This window comes from Bufo bufo, chromosome 7, assembly GCF_905171765.1.
Source record: "Bufo bufo chromosome 7, aBufBuf1.1, whole genome shotgun sequence".
NCBI classification, from domain to species: Eukaryota; Metazoa; Chordata; class Amphibia; order Anura; family Bufonidae; genus Bufo; species Bufo bufo.
In genome coordinates this window covers 190,449,292-190,475,689 of record NC_053395.1, presented here as the reverse complement: position 1 = coordinate 190,475,689, position 26,398 = coordinate 190,449,292, and the positions used below count along the sequence as shown (strand labels likewise).

The following is a 26,398-nucleotide window of genomic DNA, read 5'->3' as shown; positions in this document are numbered from 1 at the left end:
TGTATTGCATCAAACCAAGCCAGAGTTCAAATACTACAGCTCTGCTTCATCGTTGTGTGGGTAAAGTCCTGCATTATACAGCACTACTCCTGTTCAGCCATTTTAAGTCAAGCCTGTTGTGTTGCAAGTATGTTATTCCTTTGGATTCTGTTCGTACATGCCTGTTCTGCCTGCCTGATTCCCCTGGATTCTGTGTTTATTCTTGGACTCTGTTCACACCTGCCTGTCTTGTTGTATTCACTCAACGATCCACAAAATTCCACATTCATATGGTTCGTTACTGTATGCTGTTGTGCCTTTTCATAGGTATATACATTGATATCCAATTATTCTAGTCAAGGTGGATGTTCATTGCCTTTAAGAGCCATGCTCGACTATAGTTACAATTTTGTATGTCTTGAGTAAGCCAAAGTAAGGTCGCACAAAGGTTTCTACTCTTTAGTGTTATTCTTCTCATGAATGTACCAGTCTGAGAAGAATCCTCCTTGTATACTTATAAATTTATGACGGGAGATAAAGATAAGCTCTATGCAGCTGGTGATAATTACCTATACAATTAGGTATTTATTAATGAAGCAAAATATATAATATTCATGTATTCATTTAATGAGCCTTAGTTAGTCATTAGCATAAGACAATCAGTAGGATATATATATATATATATATATTACTTTATATTATATTACTATATGTTATGAAGACAACATGTATCCAGTATATTATATATATTTCTCATTAGGAGAATATTCGTCTCTAAAAGAGTGTCTGTAAAGATGTGTATTTTGTAACCATTAATCACATCTTTGGTATGACAGAGGAGGTACTGATATCTCTGTGAGAAAACAAGGCCATTCATATCATTATGATCCATAAATCAACAGTGTGAGAAACATTCAGAGAGACGCCTAGAGGTCTGTCTCTAATTGCTACAAGTGTCAGAATTAATCCCTATAGATTTGAATTAAAGCTTCTAAGGTCAAATGTATAGAATACGTTTTATTCAGACTTACATAAGTTAACCCTTTATACTATGATGCAAATAGCTTACACAGCAGTGCCACCTAGGTATGAGTAGGTGACACTACAACAGTAGCAAAAGTGCATTCTGGGTAAGGTTATGATGTCACATTTTTTATCAATGGTCAAGCCCATCCGACAATGATTGGAAAGTTCCAAACTAGGAAGGTGTGTCTAACTGATAAGTTTGTGATCATAAACCATACACAGAGGGAGGAGAAAGGAGAAGTAAATATTTATTTAAATAAATAATTAAAATAATTGATCATCTCCATATTGAGATGTAGTCTTAGGATATTGTGAGGCTTCATTCTACCTGCAGAAGAATCTAGACTCAATCTAGCAAAGCATTAAATAATTGCATATATATATATATATATATATATATATATATATATATATTGATAGAACATTCTTCGCCAAGCTAAGTGATGGATTCCCATAGGAAAGACTTGTTTCAAGTCCTTCCCATTTAAGATATGGTCTAGCAAGATCCTAGATCCCTGTTATTTGTCTTAATATTCTTACCAAAGTTATATATGTGAAAATAGTCCAGGATGGGGCGGAAGGATACAGTTGTCTCTTCTAAGTTATATCCTTGAATGGATTTGCCCATCTTGAAGTCATGTGATGTGTAGTTGGTTAGGGGGCGGAATGTATTTAGCATTCTATAATGATGTCTAGGATTAGACATGCCCATCTTGATATCTTGAGGTTTTCTCTGAACAGAAGTGATGTATATAACTTATGTTCCTACTTTGATATCCTAACCTAATAATAGCTTGGTTATAATTAGGGATGAGCGAACCCGAACTGTATAGTTTTCGTAAAAGTCTGTGTTCGGGTTCGGTATTCGGCGCTTTCTTGGCGCTTTTTGAAAGGCTGCAAAGCAGCCAATCAACAAGCGTCATACTACTTGGCCCAAGAGGCCAATCACAGCCATGCCTACTATTGCATGGCTGTGATTGGCCAGTGCAGCATGTGACCCAGCCCTATTTGAGCTGGAGTCACGTAGCGCCGCACGTCACTCTGCTATGATCAGTGTAGGGAGAGGTTGCAGCTGCGACGTTAGGGCGAGATTAGGCAGATTAACTCCTCCAAAAGACTTCATTCTGTGATCGATCTGCAGCTGTGGATCATTGAAGTGCTATTATTGACTTGCTCACTTTTTTGAGGCTGCCCAGAGCGTTTTTTAGATCACTTTTTTTCTGGGGTGATCGGCGGACATTTTGTGACTTGTGGTGCGCCAGCACAAGCTATCACCAAGTGTATTTAACCATCGATAGTGTGGTTATTTTGTGCTATATCCTACATCAGCTGCAGGCTGAGCCTGTGTCACCGAAGTGCATTTAACCATCAACAGTCTGGTTATTTTTTGGCCATATACTACATCAGCTGCAGGCTGAGCCTGTGTCACCCAAGTGCATTTAACCATCAACAGTCTGATTATTTTTTGGCCATATACTACATCTGGTGCAGGCTGAGCCTGTGTCACCCAAGTGCATTTAACCATCAACAGTGTGGTTATTTTTTGGCCATATATTACATCAGGAGCAAGTTGAGCCTGTCACCCAGCGCCCTAAAAAATAGACCTGACATTTCTATTCAACCAAATCTGTACTGTTTTAGCTGGTCAAGTTATTTGTAGTGACCGTAAAAGCACACTTTTTTTTCTGGGTTGAAAAACTATTCCCAAATTTGCCATTCTCAAAATAACTAGTTTCTGGTATTTGAGGCCTACTTGAAATCTATCCCAAAAAGGATATCTTACATTGAAGGTGCTGATAGTGTCATTCAGAAAAACCTAAGACACACGCTAGCGTGCAGATAGAAGTCTGATTCTGTGATTAAACCTATACCTGTCACACAGCGCAAAAAAAAACAGGTCTCACATCTCTATTCAACCAAATCTGCACTGTTTTAGCTGGTCAAGTTATTTGTAGTGACCGTAAAAGCACACTTTTTGTTCTGGGTTGAAAAACCATTCCCAAATTTGCCATTCTCAAAATAACTAGTTTCTGGTATTTGAGGCCTACTTGAAATCTATCCCAAAAAGAATATCTTACATTGAAGGTAGTGGTACTGATAGTGTCATTCAGAAAAACCTAAGACACACGCTAGCGTGCAGATAGAAGTCTGATTCACCGCCTCATATGCGACGTACCCACCAGGTGGAACTCCACCTTGCATATGCTGGACAGACTGTGCGAGCAGCAGCAGGCCATAGTGGAGTTTCAGCTGCAGCACGCACGGGTCAGTCGCACTGCGGATCAGACACAATTCACCACCAATGACTGGGCCTCCATGCGAGACCTGTGTGCCCTGTTGCGCTGTTTCGAGTACTCCACTAACATGGCCAGTGGCGATGACGCCGTTATCAGCGTTACAATACCACTTCTATGTCTCCTTGAGAAAACACTTAGGGCGATGATGGAAGAGGAGGGGCCCAGGAGGAAGAGGAGGAAGAGGGGTCATTTTTAGCACTTTCAGGCCAGTCTCTTCGAAGTGACTCAGAGGGAGGTTTTTTCAACACCAGAGGCCAGGTACAAATGTGGCCAGACAGGGCCCACTACTGGAGGACGAGGAGGACGAGGATGAGGAGGAGGTGGAGGAGGATGAGGATGAAGCATGTTCACAGCGGGGTGGCACCCAAAGCAGCTCGGGCCCATCACTGGTGCGTGGCTGGGGGGAAACACAGGACGATGACGATACGCCTCCCACAGAGGACAGCTTGTCCTTAACTCTGGGCAGCCTGGCACACATGAGCGACTACATGCTGCAGTGCCTGCGCAACGACAGCAGAGTTGCCCACCATTTTAACGTGTGCGGACTACTGGGTTGCCACCCTGCTGGATCCCCAGTACAAAGACAATGTGCCCACCTTACTTCCTACACTGGAGCGTGATAGGAAGATGCGCGAGTACAAGCGCACGTTGGTAGACGCGCTACTGAGAGCATTCCCAAATGTCACAGAGGAACCAGTGGAAGCCCAAGGCGAAGGCAGAGGAGGAGCAAGAGGTCGTCAACGCAGCTGTGTCACGCCCAGCTCCTCTGAGGGCAGGGTTAGCATGGCAGAGATGTGGAAAAGTTTTGTCAACACGGCCACAGCTAAGTGCACCACCACCTGATACGAAACGTGTTAGCAGGAGGCAACATTTCACTAACATGGTGGACAGTACCTGTGCACACCCTCCACGTACTGACTGATGGTTCGGCCCCATTCAACTTCTGGGTCTCCAAATTGTCCACGTGGCCAGAGCTAGCCTTTTATGCCTTGGAGGTGCTGGCCTGCCCGGCGGCCAGCGTTTTGTCTGAACGTGTATTCAGCACGGCAGGGGGCGTCATTACAGACAAACGCAGCCGCCTGTCTACAGCCAATGTGGACAAGCTGACGTCATAAAAATGAACCAGGCATGGATCCCACATGACCTGTCCATCCCTTGTGCAGATTAGATATTAACTACCTCCCCTTAACAATATATTATTCTACTCCAGGGCACTTCTCATTCAATACTATTTTTAATTTCATTTTACCATTAAATTGCGGGGCAACCCAAAGTTGAATGAACCTCTCCTCTGTCTGGGTGCCGGGCCTAATGTGTGACAGTGGCCTGTTCCAGTGGTGGGGTGACGTGAAGCCTGATTCTCTGCTATGACATGAAGACAGATTCTGCGCTGACATAAGGCCAGATTCTCTGTTACGGGACCTCTCTCCACTGCCTGGTGCCTGGGCCTAAATGTGTGACAGTGGCCTGTTTCCAGTGTGGGGTGACGTGAAGCCTGATTTCTCTGCTATGACATGAAGACAGATTCTGCGCTGACATAAGGCCAGATTCTCTGTTACGGGACCTCTCTCCTCTGCCTGGGTGCCTGGGCCTAATGTGTGACAGGGGCCTGTTCCAGTGGTGGTGACGTGAAGCCTGATTCTCTGCTATGACATGAAGACAGATTCTGCGCTGACATAAGGCCAGATTCTCTGTTACGGACCGTTGTCCTCTGTCTGGGTGCCGGGGGCCTAAATGTGTGACAGTGGCCTGTTCCAGTGGTGGGTGACGTGAAGGCCTGTATCTCTGCTATGACATGAAATACAGATTCTGCGCTGACATAAGGCCAGATTCTCTGTTACGGACCTCTCTCCTCTGTCTGGGTGCCTGGGCCTAAATGTGTGACAGTGGCCTGTTCCAGTGGTGGGTGACGTGAAGCCTGATTCTCTGCTATGACATGAAGACAGATTCTGCGCTGACTTAAGGGCAGATTCTCTGTTACGGACCGCTCTCCTCTGTCTGGGTGCCGGGGCCTAAATGTGTGACAGTGGCCTGTTCCAGTGGTGGGTGACGTGAAGCCTGATTCTCTGCTATGACATGAATACAGATTCTGCGCTGACATAAGGCCAGATTCTCTGTTACGGGGACCGCTCTCCTCTGTCTGGGTGCCGGGCCTAAATGTGTGACAGTGGCCTGTTCCAGTGGTGGGTGACATGAAGCCTGATTCTCTGCTATGACATGAAGACTGATTCTGCGATGACATGAAGCCAAGATTCTCTGCTATGGCATGAAGAGACTGATTCTCTGCTGACATGAAGCCAGATTCTTTGCTATGGCATGAAGAGACTGATTCTCTACTGACATGAAGCCAGATTCTCTGCTATGGGACCTCTGTCCAATTGATATTGGTTCATTTTTATTTTTTTTAATTTTAATTTTAATTCATTTCCCTATCCACATTTGTTTTGCAGGGGATTTACCTACATGTTGCTTGCCTTTTGCAGCCCTCTAGCTCTTTCCTGGGCTGTTTTACAGCCTTTTTAGTGCCCAAAAGTTCGGGTCCCCATTGACTTCAATGGGGTTCGGGTTCGGGACGAAGTTCGGATCGGGTTCGGATCCCGAACCCGAACATTTCCGGGAAGTTCGGCCGAACTTCTCGAACCCGAACATCCAGGTGTTCGCTCAACTCTAGTTATAATGTGACAAGTTATTTCCACTCACATGTATTGTTAAGCTTGTAATGCTTTATATTAACGCTATATATATTCATTTGCATGTATCATTGTGTTTATTTACTTATATATGTTTATAACCTTGTAACCAATAAACCTGTGTATTATTGTATACTGCAGAACTACATGTTTATCATTAACGTCATCTCACGTCAAAAGAACTTATTTATTTAAGGAAATAGTCGGCCTCAAATGTGAATTGTATCAATTAGGTTGACTACAATTCACCAGGTCATGATTTTAAGAATTTATGACAAATTTTATAAATTTTCTTTTTTTATGGTTAATTATTTTTATGACCATAATTAATAATTCTTAATTGAATTATTACCGCCCCGACAATGCTGAATATGAACTATTGCTTAACTAATGTCTGACCTTAACAATATGACTGCTGCAGCTAATTACTGCCTGCAGCAGACACCACTGTGCTCACCACCACAACCCCTGATTGACTGTAGCAGTTACATGCCATGTTAATACATGGAGTCTGGTGAAGAAAGACCAGTAAGGGTCCTGGAAAATGGCAGCTTATGACCAGCAGGGGACTGTTAACATGAGTTATTTATTATTCTGCTTGATATTTAATAGAATTTACATATTTTGATAAAAGATTTTTATTGGGGAAATCACAGAAATAAGGTAATAATGCACTTCATAAAGTAGATGCAAGCATTATATATGGACAAAGTCCTCACTCTGATATGATATGGTAAAATCTAAAACACTTAGCCAATATATTGTGATCAAAACACATCTGTGCCCGCCTACCAAGTGCCAAGGTGGTCTCAGGTCAGGCGGGTCCTACGCTAAACCTACCTAAGCCATTGGGCTTCTATGTTCAGGAGCGCAGACGCCGCACATATGGTGTGCTGCTCCTAGTCACCTCCATGTGCATCAAGCAACCAATGGGAGGAGGAGCAAGCACACCTATATGTACCACGTAATCAAGGCGCTCTATTAGATAGGAAGGGCAAAAGTGCACAGGAATGCTACTCCCAAGATAAATTAGGAGCACATTCACACTTGAAGGTGCCACTCCCTCAAGCATAAACTACATAAACAAAAAAATCACAGAAAAAAAACAAAGATAAAAATATCCTGGTCCTGAGACCACCTTGGCACTTGGTAGGCGGGCAAAGATGTGTTTTGATCAAAATATATTGGCTAAGTGTCTCAGATTTTATCATATCAGAGTGAGGACTTTGTCCATATATAATGCTTTCATCTACTTTATGAAGTGCATTATTACCTTATTTCTGTGATCTCCTTCAATAATATGGCCAGGGACATCCGCACATTTATATATCATACCATGCAGGATGTTTTTATCTTTGTTTTTTCTGTGATTTTTTTGTTTATGTAGTATATGCTTGAGGGAGTGGCACCTTCAAGTGTGAATTCGCTCCTAATTTATCTTGGGAGTAGCATTCCTTTGCACTTTTTCCCTTCCTATCTAATAGAGTGCCTTGATTAGGTGGTACATATAGATGTGCTTGCTCCTCCTCCCATTGGTTGCTTGATGCACATGGAGGTGAACAGGAGCAGCACAGCATATGTGCGGGGTCTGCGCTCCTGAACATAGAAGCCCAATAGCTTAGGTAGGTTAAGCTTAGGACCCGCCTGACCTGAGACCCCCTTGGCGCTTGGTAGGCGGGCACAGATGTGTTTTGATCAAAATATATTGGCTAATTGTCTAGATCATATCAGAGTGAGGACTTGTCCATATATAATGCTTGCAATCTACTTTTGAAGTGCATTATTACCTATTGCTATGATTCCTTCAATAATATGGCCAGGGACATCCGCACATTATATATCATACCGTGCAGGATGTTTTTATCTTTGTTTCAAAGATTTTCATGAGGCTGTAAACTCCCTTTAAAGGAACCTGTCATCAAGATTTAGACCCTCGATTTGAGAGCAACCTGTTATCCAGGATGGTGACAGCTTCACAATGATGTCCATTTATATTCTGAGTGATTCAGCACAGCTCATAAAAAGAAGTTTGATTGCTGTATTATAAAGTGTGTTGGTGTCACGGAGGAGGAGTCACTCATTGGCCAGATATGTCATCACAAACCACCTGCAGCACCATACAGCACATACACAGTGTGCAAGAAGAAACCAAGGCTACAGCACCTTGATCCACTGTGCATGCCAGATGGGGTTGTGATGATATACCTCAATCAAGCCAGGAGGTGGACCGGCCAGAATGACTCTTCTAAGGAACTGCTCCTCCTCCATGATTCCTGACATGCAATAGAATGCAGCAAAACTTATTTAATGACATTGCTTCAGAATAAAAAACCTGTGAAATTGTCACGGCGAAGCTGTCACCGTCATGGAATAAACAGGTGGGTGGCAGTTTGGGGGCCTAAATCCTGATAACATTCTCGAAATAGATTTATATTCAGAGGCAGCAAACCCGTCCAGAGCTAGTCCTGGCTAGTTGACATGGTTGTTGTATTGAACTCGATCCAATCTGGAAAATGTTCTGTGACTTTATAAATTTTTTACTCTTTAAGACGCACTTTTCTCCCCAAAAGTGGAGGGGAAAATGGACGCGCCTCTTAGAAAATGAATACTAATGAGTGATTCCATTATGGAGGCGCTCATTAGTGCACAGGAAGTGTGATGAGCGGTTAGTGTAGTGCTGCTAGCGCTGACTGTACTCACCGCTCCCTGGTCTTCTGCCGTAGTGCGGTCACAGTGAAAAACTCTGGGAAGAGCACCCTGAATCTCCCAAGTGGCGGCGCCACCTGGAGCAGGAGAGGTTAGTTGTTTAATTTATTTTTTGTCTGATCTGAGGACTGGTCTGATGAAGATTAGGGGACTGAGCTGAGGTCTAACAAATACCGAGGTCTGATTAAGGTCTGATGAAGATTGGGGGTCTGATTTGAGGTCTGATGAAATTTAAGGGGTCTGATCTGGGGTCTCATGAAGACTGGAAGTCTGATGAAAATTGATGGTCTGATGAAAAATATTTTTTCTTATTTTCCTCCTCGAAATCCTAGGTACGTCTTATATAGTGAAAAATATGCTAAACACATCAGCAGGAGCTTTACCATACACTTGTGATATTTGTGAATTGTACCATGTAATGTACATATGATTATATTGTACTACAACCATATATAAAGAAAAACCTTCATAGAATAATTGATTTATCTTATATTTATGACAATTTCATGAAAATAATTGCCGTCCAGATTGGTGTTCTGTTTTGACTCTGTGTTTAGAATTTCAGAATCTTGTATCAAGGTTCCTTTTAGGCTTCTTGTACACTGTGCACATTGGAATCATACCTTCAATGGATGGTTTTTGACATAGATAACAGAAAATCATACAGGTGCACGTGCCAGCTGGATACCCCCATTATTAACAAAAAATATATATATTGTGCTATTCAATACACAACTACTCCTTTAGTATACATCAGGTCAATGGGACCTTATGGACAAGCTTGAATTATACAAACATTTCTTCTTGCATATGTCCAAACACCCACTGCAGATGCTAGAGTCTAAAGGACACAACTTGACTTGACTAAGATAACTACTAGTGTTGAGCGAAACAAACTTCCTTGTGCTTCGCAGTAACTAATCAATATTCCCTGAAAATGGGGTAAAAAAATAAAGAACTGTGTACATGACTGCCCCCTGCTGCCTGGCAGGTGCTGCCAGGCAGCAGGGGGCAGCCCCCCCCCCCCCTGTAGTTATAACACATGGTGGCCAGTGCGGCCCGCCCCCCCCCCCTCCCCTGTAGTTAACTCATTGGTGGCCAGTGGGCCCCCCCCTCCCCTGTAGTTAACTCATTGGTGGCCAGTGGGCCCCCCCTCCCCTGTAGTTAACTCATTGGTGGCCAGTGTGGCCGTCCCCCCTCCCTCCCCTGTAGTTAACTCGTTGGTGGCCAGTGCGGCCCGCCCCCCCTCCCCTGTAGTTAACTCATTGGTGGCCAGTGGGCCCCCCCCTCCCCTGTAGTTAACTCATTGGTGGCCAGTGGGCCCCCCCCTCCCCTGTCGTTAACTCATTGGTGGCCAGTGCGGCCGGCCCCCCCCCCTCCCCTGTAGTTAACTCGTTGGTGGCCAGTGGCCCCCCCCTCCCTCCCCTCCTAATTAAAATCTCCCCCCTATCATTGGTGGCAGCGGAGTGTACCGATCGAGTCCCAGTTTAAATCCTGGGGCTCCGATCGGTAAACCATGGCAACCAGGGACGCTACTGCAGTCCCGGTTGCCATGGTTACTTAGACAATTTGTAGAACCATTATACTTACCTGCGAGCTGCGATGGTCTGCGTCCGGTCTGGGAGCTCCTCCTACTGGTAAGTGACAGGTCCGGCCGGGAGCTCCTCCTACTGGTAAGGTCATGTCACTTACAGTAGGAGGAGCTCCCGGCCGGACCTGTCACTTACCAGTAGGAGGAGCTCCCGGCCGCGACCAGTCACTTACCAGTAGGAGGAGCTCCCGACCGGACGCAGACCATCGCAGCTCGCAGGTAAGTATAATGGTTCTACAAATTGCTAAGTAACCATGGCAACCGGGACTGCAGTAGCGTCCTGGTTGCCATGGTTTACCGATCGGAGCCCCAGCGATTAAACTGGGACTCCGATCGGTACGACTCCGCTGCCACCAATGATTGGGGGGAGATTTTAATTAGGAGGGGGAGGGAGGGGAGAAGGCCCACTGGCCCACCAACGAGTTAAACTACAGGGGAGGGAGGGGGGCCGGCCGCACTGGCCACCAATGAGTTAACTACAGGGGAGGGGGGGGCAACTGGCCACCAAGGAGTTACTACAGGGGAGGGGGGACCGGCCGCACTGGCCACCAATGAGTTAACTACAGGGGAGGGGAGGGGGGGCGGGCCGGCCACAATGGCCACCAATGGTGTTTAACTACGGGGGGAGGGCTGCCCCCTGCTGCCTGGCAGCACCTTCCAGGCAGCAGGGGGCAGTCATGTACACAGTTCTGTTAGTATATTCTAACCTGAAGCGTCCCCATCACCATGGGGACGCCTCTGTGTTAGAATATACTGTCGGTTCTGAGTTTTCACGAGTGAAAACTCAGCTATGAAAAAGCTTTATGCAGACGGATCTTCGGATCCGTCTGTATAAAAACTAACCTAACGGCCACGGATCACGGACACGGATGCCAATCTTGTGTGCATCCGTGTTCTTTCACGGACCCATTGACTTGAATGGGTCCGTGAACCGTTGGCCGTGAAAAAAATAGACAGTCATATTTTTTTCACGGCCAGGAAACACGGATCACGGTATGAGGCTGCAAAACGGTGCATTTCCGTTTTTTTCCACGGACCCATTAAAAGTCAATAGGGTCCGCGGAAAAAAACGGAAAACGGCACAACGTCACGGGTGGCACACAACGGTCGTGTGCAGGAGGCCTTAAACATTAAAGTCCGATGCAGCGGATCAGCAATGAATGTGCATCTGAGGGGGTACAATGATGGCGGGAGGCGTAATCGTCGCTCCCTGTCATTGCACCTGCTATTTACAAAGAAATGCACTTTGTGATGAAGTAATTCGTCAAGAAGCAAAATTTTTTTGTAGAATTCAGCAAAGCAGCTGAATCGAATTTTAGAGAACTTCCCTAAACAATAGTAGCTACCTATACGGAGTACCATGGAGACAGTTTTGCTTCAATCTGAAGGAGAGCTATTTTGCATACTTTTCCCCAGAAAGCATTGTTTAATGATTCTCTAGTAGTTGGATTTCTGGAAGGAGAATCAGTACTTTTTTAAGATTCACTATATCATACATGCTGCAACATAGTTGCATTGTCTACCTTCTCCTCTACTACACCTATGAAGACAGGTGCACAACAGGTTCCTACCTCTATGACAGCTAAGGAAGACATAATACAATTAATATCATTACATATGTACCATCAGGATGAAAAAAGTAAATTAAACTTTTAACTCTGACTTACCTCTGCCAGGAGTAAACTCGAACCGTATATCATTGAGTTCTTTTCTGGAATTTCTGCAAAAACAGATCAAAAAACGCATTTAAAATGTAATGAGGCAGAGTTATAAAAACCCAGAATGCTTAGCAATTTAGAGGATTTGCAGTTAGAAATGTAAGCATTTTTCCTCCCTCGTGGCACGCCTTTATGCACCTTATAATTTGTCAAAGACGATATAAATGCTAAGAAGGTTCAGGGATATTAACAGCCAAAGGTTATGGAAGAACGGAAAGCTCATTTTTTCCACCGGCAGTATTATTATCTACTTAATTAACAAAAAGGCCAAAAGACTGCTTGCGGGTTACGTTTTTATTTCGCTGTGAGAAAGCACAGAGGAGTGCTTGCTATAACTACTCTTCTCGGAAGCAGCAGAGTATTCCATTCTAATTAAGCTGTTTTTACTGCTGAGTGCTACTTTGGAGCCGCAAACTTGTATACAGGGTTGTTAGAAAAATGCCCTTGAAGCCGTAGCTCAAACTCAAAGCCGGAAAATCCTTTGAGCAATTTCAGTTTTGGAATTAAACTGGGTTCCATCCATTTAATAATACTCAAATATATTAGAGGTTTAGGGAGCTAACGGGGTAGTTGTAATCCTATCGGTGGACTGGCAGCATTAAATTATAGGTAGCTAGAAGAAGTTAGTGGACTATGGAAATGCTGGCTGACATGGAATGCTCCACTGAAGAACATATGTGTCCTTCCTCATTTTTCTGCTATCTTCCTCGGACACCTTTGGGGGCATTTTTATTATTATTATTGCATTGAACTCATTTGGAGCTAAAAATTATTTATTAAAAATATTCAGCTTCTTTCTCTGTACAGCCTTGAGATTCTCCTGACCTCATAAATACTCATTATAGCACAGTTATCTTACTGATAAGACTATGGCTTAAATAAGTGCCTATGAGATGTTAGGCTACTTTCACACCTGCGTTAGGTGCGGATCCGTCTGGTATCTGCACAGACGGATCTGCACCTATAATGCAAACGATTGTATCTGTTCAGAACGGATCCGTTTGCATTATTCTTTTTAAAAAAAAGTCTAAGTCAAAACGGATTTATCCTGACTTACATTGAAAGTCAATGGGGGGCGGATCCGTTTTCAATTGCACCATATTGTGTCAGTGAAAACGGATCCGTCCCAATTGACTTACATTGTAAGTCAGGACGGATCTGTTTGGCTCCGCATCGCCAGGCGGACACCAAAACGCTGCAAGCAGCGTTTTGGTGTCCGCATCCAGAGCGGAATGGAGGCGGAACGGAGCCAAACTGATGCATTCTGAACGAATCCTTATCCATTCAGAATGCATTGGGGCTGAACTGATCCGTTTTGAACCGTTTGTGAGATCCTTGAAACGGATCTCACAAGCGGAACCAGAAACGCCAGTGTGAAAGTAGCCTCAGCAGTTCAAAGATAAGGGATATATATATATATAACCAACATAACCAGCAGATAACGGCTCAAACTGAAACTAAGGCTACTTTCACATTAGCATTTCCGTTACAACAATACAACCGCATGCATCCGTCATGAATGGACCCGGTTACATTATGTCTTCTATAGCCATGACACATTCTATTGTGTCAGAGAAAACAAATCCGTCCCCATTGACTTACATTGTGTGTCAGGACGGATCCGTCTTGCTCCGCACCACATCGCGGACAGAAAAACACTGCTTCCAACAGTTTTCTGTCCGCGATGGGGACGCAACCAAACAGAACCGAATGCATTTTGGTGCACTCCGTTTTGTTCAGTTCAGTTTTGTCCCCATTGACTATGAATGGGGACAAAACTGAAGCGTTTTCTTCCACTATTGAGATCCTATGACGGATCTCAATACCGGAATTGAAAACGCTAATGTGAAAGTAGCCTAAGATGCTTACAGCTGAGATTTAACCCTTTATGACAAAAACTGCTGAATTTTTTTTTAATAAAGGCCAATTGAAAAAATTATTTTGACCTAAAGTGAGTAAGATGCAGCCATTAAAAAATTGCCCCTGAAGGTGTTTGCAGCCTTTAAAGAAGATCTGTCACCTTTCATGACATGTCTTTTTTAACAACCACTTGGATTTCCCAAGTAATAACAGTTCTGGAACATCTATTATTATGACTCTATGTTGCGCCATTCCTTTATTATTCTTGCTAGAAGTTATGAATGAATTACTAGCAGTTTGCAATGAAGGTCCAGTTGGGTGTTATCAGCTGGGGGCATGTCCGTGCACAGTCTGGCATTACCAAATCAGTGCTGTACTCTTTAAGTTTTGCTATTTATTTATCATAAGAATAAACATAAGCATAAAATTCAGGACAAAAATAATACCCAGTACCATGCTACATCTCAGCACGGCTCAAATCAACACATTTCTTCTGTTCACCACAAGCTTTACGTTTTTTACTTCAATATTTAGACCGTAAGTAAGTTTCATTTCCCACGGTTCCATCCCGGCAGGATTATTTATTGGTCTTACGTGGCTTACAGGCTCCCAACCTGCTGCCCATAGGGGACAAATCACAAGCTACAAGACTTCCGAATACACACATACTGGCCACTTAACTGTAAAAAGTCAACGATAACTTTTCAGGAAGGCTACACCAAAGGAAAAAAACTGAAATAAATGTACAGTACAGCTAATAGAAAATGTCAGCATGCAGCCTGTGAAAGTCAAATGGCTCCTTTGGTGGTCCAAGTACTGTGACCACCAAAGGGAACTTGGGGCAATGCTACAGTGAAACAGCTGTACAGATAAACATGAAAATAGCACTCTAATAAAATTGTCTGGGATAAGAAAAAAAAGGGTATCCTCATATTCTAGAAACAGCGCCACTCTTGTGCATAGGTTATAAGTAGTATTGCAGCTCTCATCCCCATTTAAAGGCTATGTACAACTTCGGAGGCAATTTTTGTTTATGATTGCATTTTACTCATTTTTGGCTAAATATCATATTTTCAATTGGCCTTTATTAAACATTTTCAGCTGTTCTGTCACAAAGGGTTAACTGTTTTTCTAACTGTGTGACTGGTACTTTCACTTTGTACTGGTCATCTAACAAACCTGATCTCTAAACTACTAAGAGGCCATGAACACTTATTTAAGCCACATTCTTTTCAGTAAACTGAGCTATAATGAGTGTTTATAATATTCAAAAAGCAGAGATAAGGAGCCTGTCAGATACCCAACTGATAGAACAGAGAGAAAATCCACAGGCTGTTACTACAGCATCTTAGCTATGTACACAAAAAAGGATTCCATATTTTTTATAAAGTCCAACTGAAAAAAATGATGTTTAGCTCAAAATAAGTGCAATGCAATAATAATAAGAAAAACCCCAAAGGTGTACATAGCCTTTAAGTAAACAGGGCTGAACTGCAATACCAGATACAGACAATAATAAAGAGTGGCACTGTTTATGGAAAAAAATGACTCTTTTGTAATTCCAAAAATTACTATAAAGTGGGTCATAAAACTCATGATTGTTAATGACACCGATTTATTTAACACTCATTAACAGTAATATAAAACTGAGTAACTAAAAAGCATTGGTACTGACTAGGGATGAGACAATCGACTTCGGATGCTTCATCTGAAGTCAATTCGCATAAAACTTTGTTAGAATACTGTACGAAGCGAGTGCTCCGTACAGTATTATAATGTATTGGCTCCGATAAGACAAAGTTATTACTTTGCGAAGTCTCGCGAGACTTCGGGTAATAACTTTGTAAATTAATTTCTACTGCAAAAAACGTTTCTACCAAACTCTGGTTCGGAGATTTTATGGCAAAATTACTGACTTTTCCCTGCTCACTCCACTTTTGCAAAGTGGCGGGGGAAAAAAGCGTAGCATGGGCGGGGAAAAGGGCGGGCCAACAGGGCCGTCTCATTCATCATTTTTCACACAAGTTTTTGGTTTTAAAATTATCTTAAGATACACCATCAAGGGAGCTGGCATAGATTGAAGCATGTCGCACAGCCGACGCAAGCGAGCTCAAAAGTTATGTAGAGGCCACGCCTCAACATAACTTAGGCGCATCAACCAGCAGCACACAGGGATTAAGACCGGCGTAGGACCGGTACTTCACTTAAGTACTTTAGTCAGGAGGAGCAGGAACCTAACATGCAGAGTACCAAGCTGATGAAGGGGCAGCATTGCTCTTCCGGGCACTGTGCCATGGTTAGAGGAGGAGGCTATAACAGCTAGTCATAGCAGGCTGAACAGGGAGTGGAGCTCTGACTACTTGTGCAGACAAAAGGACTCGTTGCAAGTGCTGTAATACAGCAGGCCTGATTGAACCACCGCCAAGATGGGTCACAGAGCAAGGGAGAGACTTTGGAGCGAAAGCTGATGGATAGAGTAGACATCTGTCTTGAGAGCTGGGAAGAAGCTCCTGGACTGAGGTCACTGGACAGGAAAGACATCTACTCTGGTGTAATAACTATGAATCTACCTTCCTGTGGAGGCTCCCAATGTGAGTGGACTGGCAAAAACTGAGAATTTCACACAAACAAAAAAAATGAAAAACAACATGTGTAATCTGGCAGGTGTTCTGCCTCTGCAAATTACTGCTGCCACCTTCATGTTATATTTTAACTAAAGTCAATGCCTGTGTGTTCCTTAAAGAGATGGTATTCTTAGCTGTGTAGACTTGGACTGGAACTGTAATTGCCTGTTGGACCTGGCACTATTCTCTTGGTTTCAGTATAGAGATCAAGCAACAAGTATGTTTTGTAAGGTTATGATGTAAGAAAGGTAGGGGTTTGACAGCCATGAGGTCCCACATAGGTGCAGAGTTGTTGTTTTTTAAGTGTCTGGTGCACCCCCATATGGGATATATAAGCGGGTCAAGCCATGGCAGAAGATTGCCCTCATAGACCCACAGCAGCATGAAAAAGCGTGCTGCAAAACTCTGGCACAGCTCGATCTGGTGAAGTTGCTTCCATACAGATGCTCATTGATATGGTTCCCGCACATAGTAACATAGTTTATAAGGCTGAAAAAAGACATCTGTCCACCTAGTTCAGCCTGAAGATTAAGGAAGGACACATCTGTATTCTCAGGGTAGGCCATCCCTAGCTGATCGGGAGGGGTGTGACACCCAACCAGCTGTTTGAGTGTAGCTCTGACTCTGGAAGTTGGCACCAAAATTACACAACTTCATCAACTTCAGTTCTGCTTCTACTGATCAATTAAAGCAGTACTGTACTAATGAGCTCCCTCCACTAGAAGGTTGACAGTGTTGTCTTGTTTCTAAGCCAACTTCCGGCACTCTAGCTATACCTGAACAACTGATCAGCTAGTGATGGTCAATCCTGAAAATATTTAAATCATGACCAAATAGGCCATCACTTAAAGACTATGTTTTTTATGATTGCATTTTACTCATTTTGGGCTAAAAATAATTTTTTCAGTTGAGCTTTATTAAAAATATTGAGCCGTTCTGTCACAAAGGGTTAACCGTTTTTCTAGCTGTGTGAATGGTACTTTTTACTTCCACTTTCTACAGCTCATCTAATAAACCTTATCTCTAATTGACTAAGAGGTCATTTAAGCCACTGGAAGATAAAAATTGAGCTTTATTGAGTGATTATAAGTTCACAGATCAGAGATAAGGAGCCATCAGGTAAGCTGCCTGACGGAGCAGAGTAAAAATTCAGCTCCTGCTACTAGAGAAACTCAAGGCTGCACTAAGACAGTGGTTCAAAATTTTTAATAAAGATCAATTGAAAATATGTTTTTTAGTTCAAAATTAGTACAATGCAATAATAATAAATAAATAAAAAAATCCCCCAAAGGTGTACATAACATAGCCTTTAATAAAAGTTGGAGAACCATTCTGATAGAACACAGCAATATTATATGGATGATGTTCCAAGTGCTATATGCAGCGTGCGTACAAAAGAAATAAATATCAATGTTAATTTATCGTGTCGGATATTCTGCACTAATAAATTTGCCTCAACTACTCCTTGCCACATTTTTGCTTTTAAATTTAATTGCCAATGCATAAGGCTGTTTGTTTAGAAGGAGCTGAAGAAAAATGGTTGCTGTCTAGCAATTCATCTCGTGTATTGTTTAGATGATGAGTGACTCATCTATCTAGCACTTTCTGAACACCTGCATGCGTTTCTTACATTGAATATAATTCCCAATGAGCTGTGCTCTTTTCGATTCTCTAAAATGAAGCATTTGAATTTCACTACAAAGTTAAACACTAATCTGTCTTGCGCCCGCCTTCTGTTTCGCACCCGTTTCTTTTTGTGGAGCCTTCACATAAAATATACATTCACAGATGTTAATAGAATGAGCAGAAAGCAGTTATTAATATTAATGAATTAACTGGAAACAAAACCAGCGACACAAATGACTGCACAAAACATACACTATTATCACTGTATAAGTGATTATATACAAGCAATTACAGTAAATCTGTCCATCTAAGCTACAATGATACTTGCAGATTTATAGCATAATCCCGGCGGACTTTGCACTGATAATTCTATATATGTATATGGGCACAGTATAGTGAAAGTGGATGCCATTTCAACAAATCCTATCTACACTCAGTATAAAAAGAAACTACAGCTGCCAAATTAATACAACAATTTGCAAAATACGGATATACCACATGCACATGACCACGTTACAGCTCTAAAGAACCTTCAAGTCTTACAGAACCAAAACCCAGCACTCATACTAGTGTGCAGAACCTTAGGGTCCATTGACACGTCCGCAAAATGGGTCCGGATTGTCAATGGGGCCGCAAAAGATGCAGACAGTACACAGTGTGCTGTCCGCATCCGCACTTCCGTTCTGCATCTGCACTTCCGTTCCGCAAAAAAATAGAAAATGTCCTATTCTTGTCCGCAGACACAGACAAGAAAAGGCATTTCTATTTAAAGTGCCAGCCATCTGCAGTCCGCAAAATGCGGAACGCACATGGCCATTGTCCGCAAAACACTTGCGGACATGTGAATGGACCCTTACTGTACCTCCATATGATTTTATACAGAGCCATACAGCACCAACATATTATGCAGACAAAAATCAGACAGGCAGCAATTTGGTAAATGGCCAAGTCTAATATTTTTCACTCTTTTGTTTTATGTGGTTGTCTTTATCTACTTTTAGGGCTTGTGTCGAAATCTGATGTAGTTTTGGGTAAAATTAGGTTTAATTGGAGTATTTTTAACAAGTTTTCAATGGTACAGCATTAAAAAGGAGCCTGGAAAATAGTGGGGATACCAGTTGGAAGACATTACTGCTGGGGTTCGTCTTTAAGGACACTGAGTGTTATGAGGCCCCTTTTAACATGTGTGAGTATAGGATTAGCTACAGAGATCTCATGTGCTATATCGTCCTTAGCACCTAAAAAGGAACAAGAATTACATTTGGCCTAAATAAAACAGTTTTGCAGGCGCTTAGAAAATGGGTAGGTAACACAGATCACTTCTATCAAGGTCAGTCCATTTATCCTTCTCATGTCATAAGATGTGAAAGATGACCTCTATATACACTGGTGCCTTCAGCTATCATCGGTGAGAACTGTGACAGATTTCCTTGTCTGATGTGATCTATCTTAGACTGAGACTTACAGAACAGTATTGAAATGAGGTCTAGAAAGGCGGCCGTTTGGATTTTGCATTATATTTATTTGCAATGTCTGCATAAAAAGACAATCAGGATGTTATGAAAAGCAACTCAATTTCCGGAAATCTCATAATGTATTGCCCTGAAGCTCTGATATTTCAAAAAAGGACAGGAAGCATGCATACAAATGAATGGTGAAAACAGCGTTGTATCAAGGTACATGACACAATGCTCGAGATGGCATTGGAGGGGATGTTTACTAGTCCTTTAATACTTGTCTGAAAAGTGTCCTAGTGCTGTACCCCAGAATGGGGGACTTGTTAACTGTTCTTGGTATGTAATGTTATTTAATATTATCCCATATGTTCATGGCTTGTAATGTATTGTATCACCTAACATAGCTTTTGTATAGATGAGACAGGGTTAATTACCCTGACTCAGCCCCTGCAGGAAGTTACGTGTAGGTGCAGATCCTCAATCCACCCCTAGCTCAGGCCAGTTAGGTCTAGAGTTAGAGGAGAACGTGAGAGCTGAGCCATTGCTCCACAACTCATAGGAATGGGCCAAAGTTACAGAAAAACATCTTCTCTGAAGATTATCTCCTGAGTGAAAGACCTCATAATGTGTACAGTACACAAGAAAGAGATAAAGGAAAGAGCCAAGAAGGTCCAAAATCTGCATTCAGGTATTATCTGATCAAAGCTGATAGACTTTACTGCTGTGAGACGGAAATTGTTGAGACACCCTTCACACTTGGATAGGATCTAGCCAACCATATCTTAATCCTGTAATATTGGCAGCCTTAGATTCTGCAGAGAAATACTTTGGGAAGACAGCGAGGAAAGAGGACTATAATTCCCATCCTTGCTCAAATCCAAACATTGTTATTGGAGAATATTTGTACTGTGAAGTATTTGGAACTGTGTTTTAAAACCAATGGATGTACTGCAACTCCAATTCTGCACTTTAACAAAGACAGACATTTATTTTCTATATCTGGCCTGGTTAATGACTCCTGCATCGTATGATGTCCATTGCACCTTACACCTCCTACCTTCTACACACACCAAACCTACAGTATAACATCAAAGACACCCCAACTGCCATTAGGCAGGAGCCCCAACACCAGGTAAAAAGGATGCACCCTCCTAACTCTGCCCAGGCTGTAGCGATCATTGGTGTGAGGATAGCCACTGTAATTTACTGTTACAGACAGATCCACTCCCATCATCTGCTCTGCTCCTCCTAAGCTTGCGGCATTAGCACCATCACATAGAGGCCTTTTAACAAACTGATTATCGGGAATGAAGGTTTGTACAAATGTTTGTTCACCCAATCGTTGCTGCTGTTACCCAACAAATTAAGTGCTCACACCTTTTACTTGCAATGATGTGCTACTGACAAGAATGGAAATGCATGTATCAAAAAGATCACATTAGTGATTGTTTGAGCACATGCGTTGCTGATGAATGCTCCATAAACAGGGCTAAACAAGTGACGATTCATCAAATATTCATCTGGAAATGAGGCCTTTGATGCAATGAGGGCATCACCATTGCTCTTGTTGCAAACAAGCTTCACTCATTTCTGTGGTCGGCTCCTCCATGGCTGCTTTGATTGACAAGGCCAGGCAGTGGCAGAGCAGCCAGGGAGGGGCTGGCTACGGAAAGGAGAGGAGCTTGGATGCAACAAGAGCAATGGTGACGCCATCAGTGCATCAAAGGCCTAATTTGCAGAAAAAGTATAACTTAAAAACAGAGCCTGAGATCAACAAAAGAGGAACAACGTTTTATTCAGGTGAATCACAGCTATGTGTCTATGCAAACAGTTGAAAAGGGAGGTTGTTGGTGACAGATTCCCATTAAGGACTCCTGAATACCATGGAAAACTCATAAAAATCCAAGCAATTAGGACCCTTTCGAAAACAAACACAGGGCCGATGTGCTGCGGACAACAAGGTACCATACACCCACCACTTTAACCTCTACAGAGCTGAAGGGCAATCTATGTCCTGTTATAGTGCCTGAGGCATATACATATAAATGAGGTAGGTACATAGAGCATAGAGAAAATGGTATGTCCATCACTGTATAGCATAAAAGAGCACAATATCTATGTCACAGGCAAAATCCCACAGCAAAAAAAATGGGATCTATGTTTCCTAAGGCATAAAGAATAGAAATATACAAATCTCCACATGGCTGTAGCTCAGCACCGAAAACATATGATAGAAATACATAAAATAAAAGAGAATTTGCCCTTCTGAGCAGAACCCACAAATACAACCTCTGCACATGAGGAGTTACGTGTCCATCATGCTCAGGAGATAGGCAGGTGCTCAGTGGAGCTAATCAGATTGTGATTAAGCCGTAATCACAAGCACTTGCCGGTTTTGCAATTTCAAAAGTCAATTATTTAGCTGACAATATGGAGCAATGAATCTTCATGGAAAAAACAAGGAGCTGCAATCTTTTTGTATATGTGTCACTCAGAAGGTACGGTATAGTGGAATAGTGTGGACTGGGTTCCAAGAATGATAATGTTTTATTATCTATTCGGCATGAAGTAGTGTTCTTCCCCCAAAATATGCGAATTAGCTCTCCTCCAGAAGGAAGAAGACTCTCATATCAGCCAAACCAGAGACTTCATAGAGACCCGTCTGTGATAGAGGGGTGTCTCTTCCTTTTGGAGGCATCTCTAGTTTGGCTATTGAGAAATACTTTTGGTCCTTCTCCTTTAATCATTGTGTGTAACTCTGTCTTCACACACTGTACCAGCTGGGTCTCTAATGAAAAGCAGTTCCACAAAAATGAAGAAATTGATGAACAAAATCTATTGTCTTTGCAACGGTTTCCATTCATATGGTCATGTGTGGCTTTGCTCGCATTTCATTATTTTGTGGTATCTGGGAGACTATTCAACATAGTGGCTGGCTCACATTCTCCTGAGATCCATGGTTATTCCAAGTGATTGAACTGGACATGAATAAAAAAAATGTTATGACTTAATATATCATTGTCTGAGCCCTAGACAATTCTATGCTGAATCTTTCTATACCACATGGAATGTATGCATACAAACATGTAAATGGTATTGTGAAGAACAATCAAGTTATGCAAAGAGGTATGTCCCAAGGAAAGAGAACAATCTCACTAATGGCACATTGTGGAAGTGGCTCCCTATGGGTCAAAATCCAACTTTTTAATAAGTCTTGGGACATAACAAGGAAAAATAGCCAAGCCAAAAATCCATTAGTAGGCAGCTGTTTTGGAGTGCTTGCACCTCATCAGTACGGATTAGCAGTGGAGTGCCTAAGGTATTTATCTGTCTTCTATCTAATCTATCATCTGTATTATCTAGGGATGTCCCGATACCATTTTTTTAAGACTGAGTACGAGTACCGATACTTTTATTTAAGTACTCACCGATACCAATTACCGATACTAATTTTAACAATAAAATACATACACATGTATTTTCTGACCACTGACCAACCAAAAGGCCCAAAAACAGAACTATAACATTCCAAGGAGACATTATACTGTATGGGGCAGCCACAAGGAAACGTTATACTGTATGGGGCGGCCACAAGGAGACGTTACACTATATGGGGGCAGCCACAAGGAGACGTTATACTGTATGGGGGGCAGCCACAAGGAGACGTTATACTGTATGGGGGCCACAAGGAGACGTTATACTGTATGGGGGCAGCCACAAGGAGACGTTATACTGTATGGGGGCAGCCACAAGGAGACGTTATACTGTATGGGGGCAGCCACAAGGAGACGTTATACTGTATGGGGCAGCCACAAGGAGACGTTATACTGTGTGGGGGCAGCCACAAGGGAGACGTTATACTGTATGGGGGCAGCCACAAGGAGACGTTATACTGTATGGGGGAAGCCACAAGGAGACGTTATACTGTATGGGGGCAGCCACAAGGAGACGTTATACTGTATGGGGGCAGCCACAAGGAGACGTTCCACTGTATGGGGGCGGCTACAAAGAGACGTTATACTGTATGGGGGCAGCCACAAGGAGACGTTATACTGTATGGGGCGGCCACAAGGAGACGTTACACTGTATGGGGGCAGCCACAAGGAGACGTTATACTGTATGGGGGGCAGCCACAAGGAGACGTTATACTGTATGGGGGGCAGCCACAAGGAGACGTTATACTGTATGGGGGCAGCCACAAGGAGACGTTATACTGTATGGGGGCAGCCACAAGGAGACGTTATACTGTATGGGGGCAGCCACAAGGAGACGTTATACTGTATGGGGCAGCCACAAGGAGACGTTATACTGTATGGGGGCAGCCACAAGGGAGACGTTATACTGTATGGGGGCAGCCACAAGGAGACGTTATACTGTATGGGGGAAGCCACAAGGAGACGTTATACTGTATGGGGGCAGCCACAAGGAGACGTTCCACTGTATGGGGGCGGCTACAAGGAGACGTTATACTGTATGGGGGCAGCCACAAGGAGACGTTATACTGTATGGGGGCAGCCACAAGGAGACGTTATACTGTATGGGGGCAGCCACAAGGAGACGTTCCACTGTATGGGGGCGGCTACAAGGAGACATTACACTGTATGGGGGCAGCCACAAGGAGACGTTATACTGTATGGGGCGGCCACAAGGAGACGTTACACTGTATGGGAGCAGCCACAAGGGAGACGTTACACTGTATGGGGGCAGCCACAAGGAGACGTTACACTGTATGGGGGCAGCCACAAGGAGACGTTACACCGTATGGGGGCAGCCACAAGGAGACGTTACACTGTATGGGGGCAGCCACAAGGAGACGTTACACTGTATGGGGGCAGCCACAAGGAGACGTTATACTGTATGGGGGCAGCCACAAGGAGACGTTATACTGTATGGGGGCAGCCACAAGGAGACGTTATACTGTATGGGGGCAGCCACAAGGAGACATTATACTGTATGGGGGCAGCCACAAGGAGACGTTATACTGTATGGGGGCAGCCACAAGGAGACGTTCCACTGTATGGGGGCGGCTACAAGGAGACGTTATACTGTATGGGGGCAGCCACAAGGAGACGTTACACTGTATGGGGGCAGCCACAAGGAGACGTTCCACTGTATGGGGGCGGCTACAAGGAGACATTATACTGTATGGGGGCAGCCACAAGGGGACGTTATACTGTATGGGGGCAGCCACAAGGAGCCGTTATACTGTATGGGGGCAGCCACAAGGAGACATTACACTGTATGGGGGCGGCTACAAGGAGACGTTATACTGTATGGGGGCGGCTACAAGGAGACGTTATACTGTATGGGGCGGCCACAAGGAGACGTTACACTGTATGGGGGCCACAAGGAGACGTTACACTGTATGGGGGCCACAAGGAGACGTTACACTGTATGGGGGCCACAAGGAGACGTTACACTGTATGGGGGCCACAAGGAGACATACTGTAAGGAGTCAGGACAACAATTTTTGAAGCCCCTCCTCAGTATAATAGTCTTGTGGCCATTATACAGTAATGTATATTTCTTCTTGCCCTAATGCCTGCTTTTAGAGATCAATGTGCAGCTTGCAGGCAGGAAGGGAAGGACCAGGGCCATAGAAGACAGACACTATCTCCTTTAGAGGGACTCGCTCCTGGCAAACACAGCTCTGCTGCAGTGAATGCAGTGGAGCAGACTGTGATGTAATTACAATGTATAGTTATTGCAGGGACTCAGAGAATTGTCTGAGAGTTTATTAGTTAAAAGAATCGAATGAGTCAGAGACTGTGTCACCGAGTCCCTGCCAGACTTCCTGCTCTGCTACATGCACCCTGTACACACACAGCTCCACTACATGCTATGCTAATAATGCCCCCCCTTCCCCCCGGACGGACTTACAGGGAGCCGCAGAGCAGGAGGCCTGGCACGGACTCGGTGACACAGTCTCTGACTCATTCGATTCTTTTAACTAATAAACTCTCAGACGATTCTCTGAGTCCCTGCACGACTCCCCCTGTGCTGTGAGTCAGTGCTGGCTGCCTCTGATTGGTTGGAGAGCGGGGAGGGGCTTCCACTGTAGGCTCCTATTACACTGCCTGCTGCTGCCTCTGAAGCTGTATTTGCTGTGCGAGATGCAGGGGCCGCGGACGGACAGACACATTTAGAAGCGGCGCACAGGTATCTGCAGTGGTATCGGAGACATTTGCTGGTATCGGTATCGGGACATCCCTAGTATTATCTATCCATCTATCCATCTATTTCAGGCACAGATTATTTTAGCATTTTATTTATTAATCTCGAAGTTCGTTTCTCATTTTCTCTTCTACTAAAACTTTATTTGTGGTTTTAAATGTCATTTTCTCTTTGAGGCAGAATTAAGAAGAGTGAGCCTGCAATTAATTGCCATGGCATTTTCTGTTTTCAGTGAAAAGTTCAATCTAGTTGAAAACCCAATAACATGAAGATATGTTTTATGGTCTATTATTCTTCTGTTTCCTGACACAGATATAGAAACAGGCTGATCTTCTAGTGTAGTGGGGCATGAAGCCACAAACGCTGCGAACACTGCATCCAGCAGCCAAGTGTACTTAACCATTGCTCAAAACCATTATCACTATCAAAATAAAGAGATGAACGGACTCAGTTGGAAGGAGTGACCCATTCTGGTGCTAAAAAGCTAAGCTGTCTGGAGTATGTTTGCAAAATATTCAGAGTTAGTAATTAAATCATATATATAATAAACGGCTTCAAACAAGTCCTTGCAAAGCCTTCCAGACCCCCTGGAAAAGCAAATTACAAGCTGTATAGTGAAAATCCAACAGGCCTTCCCCGAAGCCACATGA

At 43.4% G+C, this 26,398-nt stretch overlaps 1 protein-coding gene across 2 annotated transcripts in view; it reads right to left on the bottom strand.

Moving 5' to 3' along the window:
* Nucleotides 1–26,398, bottom strand: part of STK39 (serine/threonine kinase 39) — a 436,712-nt gene that overhangs the window by 122,767 nt on the left and 287,547 nt on the right. For both annotated transcript variants that reach the window (XM_040440678.1, XM_040440679.1), the window contains exon 15: nucleotides 11,957–12,009. In XM_040440678.1, the coding sequence (XP_040296612.1) occupies nucleotides 11,957–12,009 (53 nt within the window). The remainder of the gene's footprint in view (nucleotides 1–11,956; nucleotides 12,010–26,398) is intronic.